The 14,945-nt window shown below is 30.9% G+C and overlaps 6 protein-coding genes and 1 long non-coding RNA gene across 14 annotated transcripts; 4 read left to right on the top strand and 3 right to left on the bottom strand.

The window, feature by feature from the left end:
* The first annotated feature begins 10 nt into the window (after positions 1-10).
* On the top strand, positions 11-1,938 carry Mrpl37 (mitochondrial ribosomal protein L37). The gene is made up of 6 exons (XM_083106672.1): positions 11-465; positions 556-774; positions 854-973; positions 1,045-1,151; positions 1,234-1,416; positions 1,492-1,938. The coding sequence occupies exons 1-6, from the start codon at positions 287-289 to the stop codon at positions 1,911-1,913; spliced, it is 1,230 nt and encodes a 409-aa protein (XP_082962798.1). The 5' UTR covers positions 11-286; the 3' UTR covers positions 1,914-1,938.
* On the bottom strand, positions 1,933-3,747 carry LOC145975910 (cyclin-dependent kinase 20). Of its 3 annotated transcripts, none has more exons than XM_083106675.1 (6): positions 3,530-3,747; positions 3,242-3,439; positions 2,929-3,117; positions 2,598-2,834; positions 2,288-2,515; positions 1,933-2,179 (listed from the first exon to the last, which is right to left on the bottom strand). In XM_083106675.1, the coding sequence occupies exons 2-6, from the start codon at positions 3,425-3,427 to the stop codon at positions 2,024-2,026; spliced, it is 996 nt and encodes a 331-aa protein (XP_082962801.1). In that variant the 5' UTR covers positions 3,428-3,439; positions 3,530-3,747; the 3' UTR covers positions 1,933-2,023. The 3 variants fall into 3 exon arrangements, with proteins under 3 accessions (XP_082962801.1, XP_082962803.1, XP_082962802.1); XM_083106677.1 differs by having other exon boundaries at positions 3,692-3,725; XM_083106676.1 differs by having other exon boundaries at positions 3,650-3,692.
* Positions 3,676-5,884, top strand: Trs33 (trafficking protein particle complex subunit Trs33). Its single transcript, XM_083106683.1, has 2 exons — positions 3,676-4,223; positions 4,353-5,884. The coding sequence occupies exons 1-2, from the start codon at positions 4,098-4,100 to the stop codon at positions 4,752-4,754; spliced, it is 528 nt and encodes a 175-aa protein (XP_082962809.1). The 5' UTR covers positions 3,676-4,097; the 3' UTR covers positions 4,755-5,884.
* Cbs (cystathionine beta-synthase) lies at positions 5,052-8,244 on the bottom strand. 4 transcript variants are annotated; one of them, XM_083106671.1, is made up of 7 exons: positions 8,226-8,244; positions 7,706-7,832; positions 7,138-7,247; positions 6,692-7,041; positions 6,367-6,620; positions 5,977-6,247; positions 5,052-5,883 (listed from the first exon to the last, which is right to left on the bottom strand). In XM_083106671.1, exons 2-7 carry the CDS (start codon positions 7,786-7,788, stop codon positions 5,434-5,436), a joined length of 1,518 nt encoding a protein of 505 aa, XP_082962797.1. In that variant the 5' UTR covers positions 7,789-7,832; positions 8,226-8,244; the 3' UTR covers positions 5,052-5,433. The 4 variants fall into 4 exon arrangements, with proteins under 4 accessions (XP_082962797.1, XP_082962794.1, XP_082962796.1 ...); XM_083106668.1 differs by having other exon boundaries at positions 8,109-8,244; XM_083106670.1 differs by lacking the exon at positions 8,226-8,244 and adding an exon at positions 8,102-8,215.
* Positions 8,245-8,917: 673 nt separating this feature from the next.
* Positions 8,918-10,065, top strand: LOC145975915 (peptidyl-prolyl cis-trans isomerase NIMA-interacting 4). 3 transcript variants are annotated; one of them, XM_083106685.1, is made up of 5 exons: positions 8,921-8,965; positions 9,041-9,072; positions 9,210-9,338; positions 9,569-9,688; positions 9,775-10,065. In XM_083106685.1, exons 3-5 carry the CDS (start codon positions 9,240-9,242, stop codon positions 9,931-9,933), a joined length of 378 nt encoding a protein of 125 aa, XP_082962811.1. In that variant the 5' UTR covers positions 8,921-8,965; positions 9,041-9,072; positions 9,210-9,239; the 3' UTR covers positions 9,934-10,065. The 3 variants fall into 3 exon arrangements, with proteins under 3 accessions (XP_082962812.1, XP_082962811.1, XP_082962810.1); XM_083106686.1 differs by lacking the exon at positions 9,041-9,072 and having other exon boundaries at positions 8,918-8,965; XM_083106684.1 differs by having other exon boundaries at positions 8,932-9,072.
* Positions 10,066-10,239: 174 nt separating this feature from the next.
* Positions 10,240-14,099, bottom strand: LOC145975913 (L-selectin). Its single transcript, XM_083106682.1, has 5 exons — positions 13,842-14,099; positions 13,192-13,319; positions 11,439-11,618; positions 11,187-11,352; positions 10,240-10,840 (listed from the first exon to the last, which is right to left on the bottom strand). Exons 2-5 carry the CDS (start codon positions 13,301-13,303, stop codon positions 10,639-10,641), a joined length of 660 nt encoding a protein of 219 aa, XP_082962808.1. The 5' UTR covers positions 13,304-13,319; positions 13,842-14,099; the 3' UTR covers positions 10,240-10,638.
* Positions 12,989-14,895, top strand: LOC145975916 (uncharacterized). The gene is made up of 2 exons (XR_014440131.1): positions 12,989-14,000; positions 14,566-14,895. It is a non-coding gene; the product is annotated as an uncharacterized LOC145975916 (long non-coding RNA).
* The last annotated feature ends 50 nt before the right edge of the window (positions 14,896-14,945 follow it).

Consider the following 14,945-nt stretch of genomic DNA (forward strand, 5'->3'; position numbering starts at 1 on the left):
TTTAAAATTGTCACAAGTGAAAAGAGGTTATGTGTTTACATGAGAGTTTATATGTTTTGTGAATCGGAAGAAAGAGGAAATATATTACAAATCTGTAAAATTACTCAAAACTCCATCCGATTATTTTTTTCTCGATGTAATCACGATTGTCAACATTCAGTTCTCAATATCATTTAGGAAGAATTTAATATTATTAAAGAAAAAGGAATCTTCCAAGTAATAAACATAACCTTAGAAATTTGTTCACGTCTATTATTAACTATCTATTTTACATTTAAAATATACAATGAAGATCACGCAAGTATTATACAAGCAACACATAGGCAGACAGATAAAAAAATTGTGGTACGTAAAACGAGAACGCCCAATAAATAATGACAAGGCAGATAAATATTTGTCCAGGAAATACGGGATTGAAGTAAAGGATGCCTTAGAAGTGAGCGCTCCAAAACGGACTTTTACAAAGTACTTTTTAAAAAATCTATTTTTTTACAAATTATTTCATATATCGCATGTATTTAATTAATATCAATTGCAAACTATATTTTATATCAGGATCAAAATAGAAGGACTCAGACCAAAATTACTTTTTGAAACACATCCTGATTGGAAAGCTCAGACTTGTTTAATATTTCAAGATCATAATGTTCTGCAAGAAGGTTTTTGCCAAGCACAAATATTAACAAATACTGTGTGTTTGCCAGATAGCTCTCCAAATTATATACAAGATTCACTTCCAGAATTACCAGATTATGTAGATGACATAGTAAACAGGTATATTAAATTTGTTTTTTTTTTTTTTCAAATTATATATATTCACCTCATATGTATCATAATTTTTTGTTGTTTTTAGGATAATTTATACTTCAAATATATTTGATGCTCATCAAGATAAGTTACCAAAGATGAAAGATCCTAAAAGACCTGCATGGGTATTTCCCAGAATTTATGGCTTAAGCGATTGCAGAAAAATGTTAGCAAATTAAGAATTATTTTGATAATTTATACATTTATTTTTTAATCACATACTTGTTATTTTCATAGGCGGAGTTTGTCCAGAAAGATCTTGCAATTATGTGAATCTTTGTCTGGCCCAGATATTGCAAAGAAACGATGCGTATTGTACGATGGGATTACAAAATTAAATTTAGGTAATCTATAACTATACATTTAAAGATATTAAATATTATATGTATAATATAAATATTGCATAATATAAAAATATTTTACCAGAAAAAGAATCAGATCTCTTCCAATTCACCTTAAGCTCAGATGTCATAATCATGTCAGCAAGTCCTCTAAAACCCTTGGAAAGTTCTGATTGCAATATGGAAATAGATCTTCCAAACATCTATCCGTTGCATCATACTATTGGTTTGGATCAGACAAATTTTTATAAAACTGGAGACATATATCGTAAGTTTAGTTGCTCTTGTTATATTTAATATATACATTGTTCTTATAATATGACAAGTATATTGTATCCAACAGCTGTCAGCGCAACAACACCTTGGAAAAACGTCCATACTATCTTTGTACATTACGACCCAGTGGAAGTAAAAAATTTGACGGAATTGTCTGTGACAGAAAGCCAGATTCTCGGTCGCACCATGATAAAAGCATACACGATGGCAGCGTTTTGTGCACGACAAAAATTCGGCTCATCCGTGAAAAAATTGCCAGAACCTGTGACCTTGCAGTGCATTCAATCGGACGGGAAAAACTATCATTTTTTCATATTTCAACTCAATTCGTTAGACGCTAATGACGTCAGTGTGAAAAATTTTTGGTACGCTCTACCGCCATTAACACTCTACAAAAAAGCCGAATATTCAGATGCCAGACCTGTAGTCACGGGTTATAATCCGGAGGTGTTCAGGAGGATATTAGCATTTTACAGGAATGATAATTAAATAAAATCTGTTAAATTAATTGAAATCGTTAACGATTTTTTATTTTTTCTATGTGGATATTTTTTCATATAGATCATATATCATTCACATACAGCATATATACAGCATTATTACATGATACTTAGAAGATTTTCGAAAAGCGTTGTTGCTTGCACATTTGGATTGATTTCTTTTGGTTTTACACGTAAACGATGATCCTGTGGTGGTTTTATTAGGTGCTTCATTGATGGATAAGGTTTGGAGTAAAAATATATGTGACATAATGCCTATAACAATTTATCAATTTTGTTTATATCATATATATATATATATATATATATATATATATATATATATATATATATGTTTACATATGCAATCTTATATTATAGCACCTGCTCAGCTGTCAGACGTTTTGACGAATTGTAAATCAAAATTTGCCTGATTAAATCGGTAGCTTCCGGTTGGGCGTCTTGAATAATACTCTCCCATGTTGTACCTTTGTGATAAGGAAAACTAATTTTATTGTAGTCTGGTAATGAAGCCAATTCAGGCCACGATTCAGATGTAGGAGAGCCTAAATACTTCAAAACTATAGCTAGCTGTTCAATGTCAGTTTCACCCTGTTGTAATTTTATACATACAATATCAAGATTTTATATCATATATTTTATCAATTTATTTTAATGAAAGTGGGATATTTACTGGAAATAATGGAGAAGTGTTTAACATCTCGCCGAATATGCAGCCGATCGACCACATGTCGATTGCGGACGTGTAATATCGCGCTCCATAAAGCAATTCCGGTGCTCGGTACCATCTTGTGGCGACCTGATGCGAATACGCTTTCGTACTATCCTTCCACATCAATCTACTTAAGCCAAAATCTGCGATTTTCAAGATACCCTCGGCGCTAATTAATAGATTTGCAGGTTTTAAGTCCTAAAAGTACAATTTCAAAAACTTTAATATTGGGAGAGATTGCATCTATAAATCTCAAACTAGGAATAATTTTTGAAGAGGAATATTTTAATACCCTGTGTATTATGTGTTTTCCATGTACATATGCCATACCCTCCAACAACATTTTCATATATGTTTTAATTTGCGCCAGCGTCAAGGATATGTCAGTATCTCTCAACACTTCCCATAAACCTGATGGCATGTATTCAAATACCATTATAAAATCCAAGCCACTTGGGAAAGCATCCAATAATGCAACAACCTGGGAGCAAATTGTGGTAAATGCAATAACATTGTTAATTTAAGATATAAATAAATATTTTAAAAATACAATTAATTTCTTGTTTCAGGCTAATTTAAGAACATTAAAAAAGAAAAATATATACATAGGGATGTTCGAGTTGCTGTAAACTTTTCACTTCGCGTATGATGGATGCAGGTAGACCATCTTCAGTTCTTTTAATTAGGATTTTCTTCAGTGCCACATCCTGATCTCTGGACACATCATGTGCTTTCAAAACTAAGCCTTGCGCTCCTTCACCAATTTGACCATTGATGATATACTTCTCCATATCCTATTTTATCTTAAACATTTATATTGCAAATATTATATTATGGATATAAATAATATATTCATATATAATTAAATAATATATATTTATTATTCAAGTTACATATTTAACTATAATACAATATCAAAGTATTCTTCATGCGTGAATTTTATATAAAGATCCTTATTTAATAAAAAATATGTATTAAATAAATATCTGTGAAAGATGGCACTGTTTGCTAACATATTTTTATATTGACATTTAAGAAATTAATTATTATAGTACACATATGATTATCCTGTAAAGAGAACGTGTTTTCATAAATGTGTTCAAACAGTTCCATGGTTACCAATATGATATATATGTGTGTGTGTGTGTGTGTGTGTGTGTCACATATCCATGTAAATCGTGTTTTGCGCATGTCAAGTGTCCACAGATTGACTTAATGATGTCATGCGCGAGTATATGCATATAATATATATGTGTTGATATATACTTTATAATATTTTACAATCGCATGAAACAGCGATTAATTTGTGACTATTTCAATCAACAATTTAAATATACAAAGTTAATGGCTGTACATATTTAGGTTATTTAAAAACCACGTATGTATATATGTTTGAAAAACAGGTTACATATGAATAAGTTACATAATTGAATAAAACGAGAAATAATATCAACGAAAAAAATGAAGCAACAAATAATTGATTCCAAAGTAAATCCTAATGCAACTGGAGAAGCTGACGATTGTCTCTTTGAATATTTGCATGCTGAACTGGTCAATTATGTTCTGAGCAAATCATCTAACACTGCAGTAAGTAATGAATATAAGATGATAGCAATAAGTAAAAATGCTTGCATGTATTGTAATTTTCTCTATTATTTATTATAAAAAATTTCTCTGACTGAAAATATATATATCGACATATATGTATGTCAAAAGGAAGGCGAAGAAGAGCTCTCGCGTTTGGAATGGATGGGATTCAGTGTTGGATACAGGATTATTGAGCGATTAACAAGAGAATGGAGCAGATTCAAGGATGAACTGGATATGATCAAGTTTATCTGCACAGATTTTTGGTCCAGTTTATATCACAAACAAATCGATAATCTCAGAACTAATCATCATGGAGTGTATGTGCTACAAGATAATGCCTTCAGATTATTAGATAAAGTTGGTACAAGTAACAGCAAGCAGTATCTTAAAGAGAGTCCTCGTCTGTTGGCCTTCACTTGTGGTCTCCTCAGAGGTAGTTTAGCAAATCTTGGTATTATCAGTACTGTTACAGCAGAGACTACTACATTACCAAGCTGTAAGTTTCATGTTCAAGTTCAAAAAATTTAATAGCTGCTCTATTATGATTTGAGAAACAAAAAGGCATAGAGATATAGGTATAGAGATATGTAAGAATATATATGATAAAATTTTGTGTATTTATTAAATATAAGGAAATAGATATTTATTATATATTCTTTGCATTTTTTGTGTTTAATCAAAAGGGATCATTAATTTTCCAGAAAAAGAATAGTTTTATAAAAATCTTATATAAAACACATTTAAATCTCATGTAAAACACATTTTCTTTTATATATTCATGAATTATGAACATTTTATTCTAAAGTACATCCACACAGATATATATTGGTTCATAACTTTATTATATATATTTATTCTCACTTCTGTTAATTACATGATTTATAAAACCATTATAAAAATGGATATACAAAACTTAAACGCTTAAAAGTTATAAATGCTTGAAAGGTACTAGACAAAATTGTATCAAAATTTCAAATAAGAATACAATTCTTCCCATTGGCAACTTTTTTCATTGTAGAGATATAAGTACTAAATTAATTTCCAATAAGATATAAGTACAAAAAATAATAGCATTTAATAATAATGCAGCAAGGAATTCTGACATCTTATTCAATCTCGTTTTTGTATTTATAGCTTTCTTAATTATCCAAATACACAGATATTGTATAAATGACAATCTTGCTTTATCAAATATTATGGGAGAATTTTACAAAATGCCATTACTCTGTGCTGCATTATCAACCTTAATTATGAAATTAAAAATGTCATTTTGATTTACAATCCCGATTAAAGCATTATCGTTATTTAAAACTACAGCGTAAGATTCTTTTTCAAGAATACGTGATAGTTTGCCCAGTGTAATCGAGATCGTAACTTTTGTAAACTGTTTGATCGCGACTTTCTCCGCGCAATCCGTTCCCTTCACCGCACCAGAAATCAAATTAGACAAAAGCGCATCTGATGTGATAACACCTTTTACATGTGTTTTCTCATCATCAGTTACCAATAATTGTTGAATGTTAGTAGCAGTTTTAAAAAAATCCACAGCATCTTGACATGACATTCCCTTTGGTAATAATGTAGGTTTATTTAACGTTAAATTCAATAATGGTATATTCCACCACCATTTGTTTGTCTCTATTGAAGATTGGCACGTCTGAAGAAAAAAAGATTATGATTTAGGAAACATCTTATATATATGCTTTCATAACAATATGTAGATATACAATATATCTTAAATATATTTTACCAAAAAATCTCTGGCATCCATCCATTGATCTGATACAAACTTTGTCATGTAATTACGTATGCCATCTGGCAAGAGAACGATTAAACGTTTATCTGCCGGCAGATTTTTGGCGATTTTAATTGCCGCTGCAAGTGCCGCTCCACTACTACCTCCACACAATAATCCTTCCTCACGAATTAATGCACGTGCTGCGTTTAGTGACTCACAGTCCTCAGTCTTCATCCACATATCAATAATATTAAGATCCAAAACCGTCGGTACAAAGTCATATCTGGAAAACGTAAAAATATTTCTTATTCGATTATTTTTATTTTATATAAAATGATAACATTTCATTAAAAGCTACATTATGTTATAATTATTATTTTCTATACATAGTATAATACATACCCGATTCCCTCTACTTCGTAGAAACCAACGTTCCCTTTATTCAACTCAGGTGGCTGTGCCAAAATGCTTCCTATAGGATCCACGCCAATAATTTTTATATCAGGCGACAGTTCCTTTAATTTGCGCCCGATTCCGGTGACAGTTCCTCCAGTACCAGCGCCAGCAACTACATAATCTATTCTCCCATCACATTGATCCCAAAGTTCAGTCGCAGTTAGATCATAATGTGCCAATGGATTGCCAGGATGAGTATACTGTATATTATATCATTAATAGACAAATTAGTTTTACTTAAAATAGAGGATTAAAATGAAGGGTATGTTACCTGATCTAAGACAATACTATTGGGTATCTCTCTTTGCAATTTTTGAGCAATACTGATATGCGCTTCTGGACTATACCAAGCAGCCTCAGTTGGCGTTCTCACAATTTCCGCACCGAGAGCGCGAAGCACGTAGACTTTTTCATTAGACATTTTCTCTGGCATCACAATGATGCATTTATAGCCCTTGACTGCTGCAACCATTGCTAGACCAATTCCAGTATTGCCACTTGTTGGTTCAATGATTGTATATCCTGGCTTTATTAATCCCTTTTCTTCTGCATCTTGTATCATTCTATGCGCTATTCGATCTTTTACAGATCCACCAGGATTAAAGAATTCACATTTTACATCTGTGTAAAAAAAATAACAATAGTTGATGAAAAAAATTTCTCAAAGTATCAACTTTTTTTTCATTTATAAGATATGATATAAAAATTTTTTCTAACATATTTCACACTTGATTCCATGAGATTTAGGAATATTATTGAGCCGAATGAGAGGTGTCTGACCGATTGCACTTAAAATGTCAGGTAATATTTTGTTGCGACTTGGTATCCTGTAGAAAACAAAATAATGACATTTATTGGCACATTTCTCTTGTATATCTTAATATAATATTTCATTGTATTATAATATTAAACACATAATATTTTAAAAATTTGTGCAATATTACAATAATATACATAAATTTAATGATAAAGCTAAAATTACATTATGAAAATTTTTCATCTGTTATATTATAGTTACATTTATTTGTATAATATATATTATAACGTGTGGCAATATTTATATTAAATTTTACACTTTTATTTGACTATATTTTAATTCTAATGTCATATAATCTAAATTTTGATACTAAATTTAATAATAGAATTTAATAATAGAAAGTATTAAAAATTTTTAATTATTAAAATATAAAAATTAATATAGAATGTGTAACATATGGCAAAATTGGAAAGATATATAAATTATGTTTTTTTTATAAAGTTTCAGTTCCAATACTTTCCAACTTACTCCATTCGTTTCGTGTGAGGTGAATTTTCTTCATTTGCTTTCCATGTGCACTTAGATGGTCTATCTGGTCGCTTTAGGTCCATTATTGCAATTTTTTCTTTCTAATGTCAATCAAGTAAACTTTTTTCTAGAGAGAAAATAAGTTGCAATAAATTATGAAATATTCTTAAATGAAATTAAAAATATCAATCATGTAATAATTTGATGTGTCATGTACAGTTCTGATTTATAATATTATTATATAGCTTTATTTTTTTTTTACAATTGAAAAAAATTTCAATATTTCAGAAAGAGGAAACAAATAAAAAAATAAAGAAAAAGCAAGTAACGTAAAGAAAATATCGATATGTTGTATTAAATATTACTCTTGAATTGCTGATCCAAATATGAACGCACGTCTTACCAAACCATATCACAGATAAGATATAAGATTTCAAATCACTAAGTAAATCCAAGTGACCAGTCATCCACTGTATGTATAATGAAGCATTATTACTATGTGATGTAGTATACATTATACCTCTCATCTATAATCCACGTGGTTGTACACTATAACGATTTTCATATATGGCAGGGCCGGCTCAAACGTCGGGTTTTCAGGCTTCAGACCGAGGCCCCGCGCTCAGAGGGGTCCCGCACTTTCAAATTTTTAGAAAAATTTGGTAATAGAATTTTTAATGTTTCAGAGATGTATTGATATAAGGAATATTTTAATTTTTATATTGATTCTTTGTTGAGTATATGATATCCGTTTTTATTTTTAATAAAAACAATAGGAAATAAGCAATAATTAAAAAGAATATAATTTTTTGTTTTCTGTTATTCTTTGTCGAGCATATAACTATATGTATTTAATGTTGTATAAATTATGTTTAATAAAATTATATGATTTTTCGATAAAAAATTCTTTTTCGCAAATATTTTGGGACCATACTAATAACTTTTTCCCGAGGTCCCGCAAAATCTCCAGCCGGCCCTGATATTAAGGAGTATATTTTTCATGATATAAATGTAATTTTGTTAACAAATCTGTCAGTAATTAAGGAGTTAAATGATAATCAAAATTTTTTTTTCTGAGGTAAATAATAAAAGTTTAGAATACATTAATAATAATAAGAAACCATCTGATGATAATTTTAATTTATACATTTCTATTTTACCAACTAATGATATATTAAATTTAAAAGATTAATAAATTAAAGGGAGTAAATGTAAGACGAAGTTCAATTTTAAAAGGATGAAGGATGATTAATAATATCAGTAAATATTAAATGAAATTAATAAATTTTAAATAATATTAATATAAATATATTAAATAATATTAATAAATATTAGTATGACTTCCGGATTGAACATATCGTGCTTAGGTAGGTCCTTATATTCCCATAAACAACTAATTTCATAAATTTTATCATAATTAATCGTACCTCTTAATTATTCACTCATAAGCACGGAAATTTATTTATTAAACACAATTGTAAAAAAATTTATTTTTTGTCAATAGTATATTGATATAACCTAAAGTTACACAAGCATGCCGCCTAAGAAGAACGCCGGTGCCGCGAAGACTAGTAAAAGTAAATCCTCGGAGGACAGTGGAAAAACAGAAAAGAAAGGAGGAAATGCAGTGAAAGTAAGGAAACATATTTTGTATCGATAAATGTGATATGTATCGTATAACTATATAACTATATTGTGAATTATTAATTGTCATGACAATCCATGAGCACCCTTAGAAAATTAAATATTGTGTACAATATATATATATATATATATATATATATATATATATATATATTATAGGTTTTTTATCATTTTCATACAGTTTATTTTATAAAATTATCTTTCCATGTGCGACTACAGGTTAGACATATACTGTGCGAGAAGCAATCGAAGATATTGGAGGCATTGGAAAAATTAAAAGCTGGTCAGAAATTTAATGAAGTCGCAGCAACATACAGTGAGGACAAAGCCAGATCTGGGGTAACATGAATATATCGAAAAAATATCGTCTTAATGAATAAATTAGAAATAATTGTGTCTGAGATTTTGCATTTTATTATCTAAAGGGTGATCTTGGTTGGATGACACGGGGCTCCATGGTAGGACCCTTTCAAGATGCTGCCTTTGCGTTACCAATTTCTAATCTGGCATCTCCGGTTTACACAGATCCGCCAGTGAAAACAAAATTTGGATATCACATCATAATGGTAGAAGGTAAAAAATAATTTAAAGTATATATTTTTAAAGCATTTTTGTAAAGTTATACATATTTGATTAAATATATGATATATATCATTAGATACTCTTTGTGAATCTTGTTTAATATATGTGTAAATTATATATTTCTTATTAATGAACACGATTTTTATGTAATTTAATTTTTTATATAAAAGAAGAAAAACAGTTTATGCATTTTACACAAATTTACCATAATTTAACAACTTATAAATTAACGCATATTGTAAATAAACTGCTGTTCTTAAAAACGAAGAAATGTATGAAATTATTTATTATTCATAAATTTATTGCTATTTGAAATGTACAATTAGTATATATATTATTTTAGAAATATAGTTATATTATAATTTTTTGTAATCTAAGAATTTTGTGTATGTGTAAACTGGAGTTTCTATTTTATTTACTTTTCCACCTATCTCTAGGATTATATCTAGGAATATAAATAGTGATATTTCCCGTAATCAAATAATGCCTACAAATTTAATTAAATAATTCACACTGTATGGGGTCTCGTGAAATATTATAACATTATAATAGTATGAAATGTTATAATATATTATAATAGTAATAAATAAGATGTTCTATATGCTACTCAGTCGCTTTTCTGGCGTAGACATACATTTGAATATTGTTACTTTATAGGTGCTTAAATTCAGTTGAACGAAACTATCGTTCTGTAAAGTTTTTTTCCATTATGTGCGAATGTTGGGATTGGTAAAGCGAACGTATCTCAGGAGGGACTCATTGTCTTCACAGACCCATGGTTTCTTGTGATGACACGCTACATCATGCCAGTTCACTCCATCATTGTAGAATTGATTGAGGATAGCCAAGCAATTCTCGGGAGCGCCGTTCTGAATAGCCTCACGATTGTCAGGCTGCGGTTTGCCGAGACTAAATAAAACACATATTGCTCAATTCAGAATGAATTATCATAAGATGAATCAAGATGCATACATTATCGCTTTGTCATTTAATATTACGTATTTAAAAACCTTGATTGTTAGACGCACGATCATTGATTATAGAGCAAAGAATAGTAGAGAATTACAACGGGCGTATAAAAAATATCTAATCACAACTTGTTCAATATCCTTGAGCTACAAAATACGAGGATCGCATATGCACGATCTTGACTTCGATATCTCGATATAAGTGTTCGAATAGCAACGTTGAACGATGCAAAATTACAGGTCGGTATACGATATGGATATGTAATACTCCGAATAATAAGTCTTACCCGCCACTCTCGGACCAGTCATTTTGGGCGCGATCGTTGGTGGGTGCTAACTTCTGCAACTCGGCGGTCCAGAACCAACCATTAATATGAAGGGGTTGCAGATCCGGTCTGTCGCAACCTTTGAAGTCACAGAGACGACCGGAGGTCCAGATGTACCTCACTTTGTCTACAAGAGAAGCATTTCACATTAACATCTTTAAGTTTTTTATCTCAATTATCCATGCAGGATCGAACTGCAGAGTAGAACAGTACTTTGAACGATGCGGCTCTTGATGAATTCGTTCTCGGCGGAAGTCTCCAACGAAACTAGATCCATGCAACGTTGTCGGCAGAAATTTCTACCCGATAGCCAGTCCACTTCCTGTCCAGCCGTTCTTGGATCAGCCCATGAAAAATAATAGCCTTTTCCATTGAATCGTTGATGGATGGTTCCTGCGAGACAAACCGCAATTAGAAGATCGAGTGAATTAAACCGCAGACACTAGACAATAGACAATAATCTATAAATCTTTATAATGTCTTTGAATGTTCAAGAGGTATGTTTACACTAGGAAGAGGCCAAGAGGTCTTTCGCTCATTCCCGGAGTGAAAGTTGCGAAATTAGTGTCAGTCGTGGCAGCGACCCCGGGCAATCGCAGTCACGACCTAGACATTGGCACCCGCGCTGTATGTTGATTTTATCGCGCGCATTACTTTCCAAATAAAGAAGAAGAAAGTTTTTTATGAGGGGCGTGTCTTTGGAACGCACGTCAATCGACTACACCTAATGAATGGATAATAAGTTATCAGGTTCCCCGTGCATAATTCTTCCATTCTTTCAAGTCTCGAATTTCATTATATTCTGATCGAGAATTTTACATTGATTTTTATTCTCTAATGATTTGAATTATTGAATTATTTTGATTTAAGTCCTCTAAAATTGAGGCTTATTAGAAATTTTATAATTTTTTTACAAACTGAGAAAAAATTTAGTATAATTTATTTTACACAAAAAGAAGTTTGAAACGAAATAATTCAAATTTTAATCTTCTTTTGAGATAATTTTGAGATTCTTAAAAGTTATGTTTGTTGATAAGTCTTTCATCTAACTTCCTATTTAGATAATAAGGCAAGAGAATGTTGAGAGATGCTGAAAATGTGGGAAAGACGACATTCCAGATTAGATAATTAACGGTGATTTATTGTCACCGGTTCGATTCAGTTGAAAACGCGATGAACGTGAAAGTGCCACCCAACATTCCGTACTACTTACGACGAGGACATTTACAATTCAAATGCGTTCGAGTTATACTGCCGTCGGTGTCATCGTCACACTTTCTATAACGAACATCGAGGAAGATGCGCAAGATGTAAAGAATCACGTGTAATTAGCGATGCGGGATCGATGTAAAAGGATGCAACAGACGCGGAAGATACAATAGTCAAAGATCTGAGGCGGAGTAGGAAATAAGAAAACAGATAAAGGAGGAAGATTCCACAGCGCCGGATCGCGGTCTTTCTTTAATCACAAATATTTAAAATACTTTCTCTGGTTCGTAGTTTCCTCGGATGTTTGACTACTGAGGGAAATAGAACGAAGACTCTCTCTCCGGCGTGAACTTTTAGAGAGAACTTGGGAATATTTGTATTATTTACGTTCTCTAGAGGAAGATCAATTTGTATAAAAATTCTAAGCAGTCTCCATGGCCATCTTGCATAAAACTTCCAATAATTATAGTCGGCAATTAAATTAATTTAGCATTAAATAATTCGATAATTTATATTTTGTTAGTAAGAGTAAGTAGATAAGTTATATTTTGAATTTTTACACAATAACGTGAAAGAGCAATATTTTATACGATTAAAACATTTTCACATTAAAACAATGTAAAAATGTAAAAATTTGAAAGATGTGTAAAAGATATATATGTTAAAAATTTTTAATGCTTAACAGACATTTTTAAAACTTTTTATGATGCTTTAATAGTTTTTAATAAAATAGTAATATATAAATAGGGAGACTTACTTTGTGCGCAAAGTGCTGGATTCGGCGATTCCAGAATCCGACCACTGGGTTGTGGTTGAAATTGTGCGGAGGACAGCGTCACAAGAGCAACAAAATACACAAGTCGTATCATTTTTCTTCTTTTCACGCTACGATTAATAGAAAAGAAATGCAAAAAATTAATGTTGAAGTTTGATTATAATGTGTATTAATCAGAATTTATTTTTTAATAATTCATCTTTTTCGATTCTGATTGATAGAAATATTTTCATTGTTATTTTTAGGTTTAAATGTCTGAACTTTCTTGAAGAAGACCGTCTTCAAACCGGTTCTACGATTCCAACATTATACAGGGTGGTACCTTGCGCTCAGTCTTTATAACAAATGATAAGATTTCATTAAATTAATTAATAATTGTTATGAAAAATATGATATCTTTTATTCTTTATTATATACATATATAGATAAAACATAATTCCAAAATTACGTAGAATTTATTCTTAATAATCTAATACAGGCTATATTAAATAGATAAAAAAATACGTAATACGAAAATATGTATTGTATGCAATGCTTTTTAAAAAAACTCAAAACTCAAAAATGGAAATGTATGAAATGATATAATTTTAATCGCATTAAATTATTTTTTAGGTATTATCTGTTGAATTTACCTGACACGATCAGCTGCACCTTGATTCTAATCAGCAAGATTAGGCGTTTCAATGTCTAAACGCACTGATCTTCACAGAAGAAACTTCAACAGGATAGATGATCCTCTACCTGATGCTGTTTTGCAGACGCTCAACGAAGAACTGCAGTGTTTCCTTGGCGTAGGCACCCCTATATATACATAATGAGGACACATCGTGTCAATACTTTTACCATCCGTGTTTTCGAGCGTCGAGGTCTCCGTGACGGGATTCGCCCGTGGAAGCTTCGACGCCGTGCATTTCGTGTGAATCGCTCGATCCCTCCTTCTCTCTGCCTTCGTGCAAGAGTCATTCTTGAATGCGAATCTGATAATACTCGGAGCAATACTAAAAAATCACGCCTTTTCTCTAAAAAATGTAATACACCCTACGACTTTTCCTCTTAAATGTAATTATTCGGATGGCTGCTTTCGATTTTCACTCGTTTATGAGTAGCTGATTAAACTGGCTTTAGTCGAGCTCATTAACTCGTGTCCAATATTCCACGGAGACCGCAAATACTTTCTAGAAAATTTTGGAAACGGCATATTGTATTGAAAATAATTTCATGCATAAGACTAATTAATTTTTAGAGAATTGGAAGATAATGTGATGTTCTTGAGAGAAATTAGAAAGATTTGCGATTGGAATATAATTTATAGGATTTCTTTTCTCCAATTTCCTAAAGTTTACTATTTTTATACAGATTATATATGAAAAGTGGAAAGTAAAATTTCTGTTGATGCGAGTGAAAGGAGAATACACGAAAGCATGGAAATTGAAATAATGCTGCGTCAAAAGTTCTCAGAAAAAAAAACATATCTGTAATACGCAAATATGTGAAAGAAATTAGCGGCGTGTTCAACGCAATCATAGATATTTGTTCAAGACGGCCGTTTTTGACTGCGTTTGAAGGTTTCTGAGAAGACGCAAACTTTCGCTAATACCCATGGAATTTTAAACGGCTTCCAATTCTGAACATTTTTCTGCCACTTATGAATCCATATGTTTAAAATAAAAACGATAGTTAATCATCTCGCAATGTTATATATATTTATTTTTAGATTATTTTAGATTATTTTGAAA

The sequence above is a fragment of the Camponotus vicinus genome, unplaced genomic scaffold (assembly GCF_025532165.1).
Source record: "Camponotus vicinus isolate PSW18456_S1 unplaced genomic scaffold, iyCamVici1.0 SCAF_8, whole genome shotgun sequence".
NCBI classification, from domain to species: Eukaryota; Metazoa; Arthropoda; class Insecta; order Hymenoptera; family Formicidae; genus Camponotus; species Camponotus vicinus.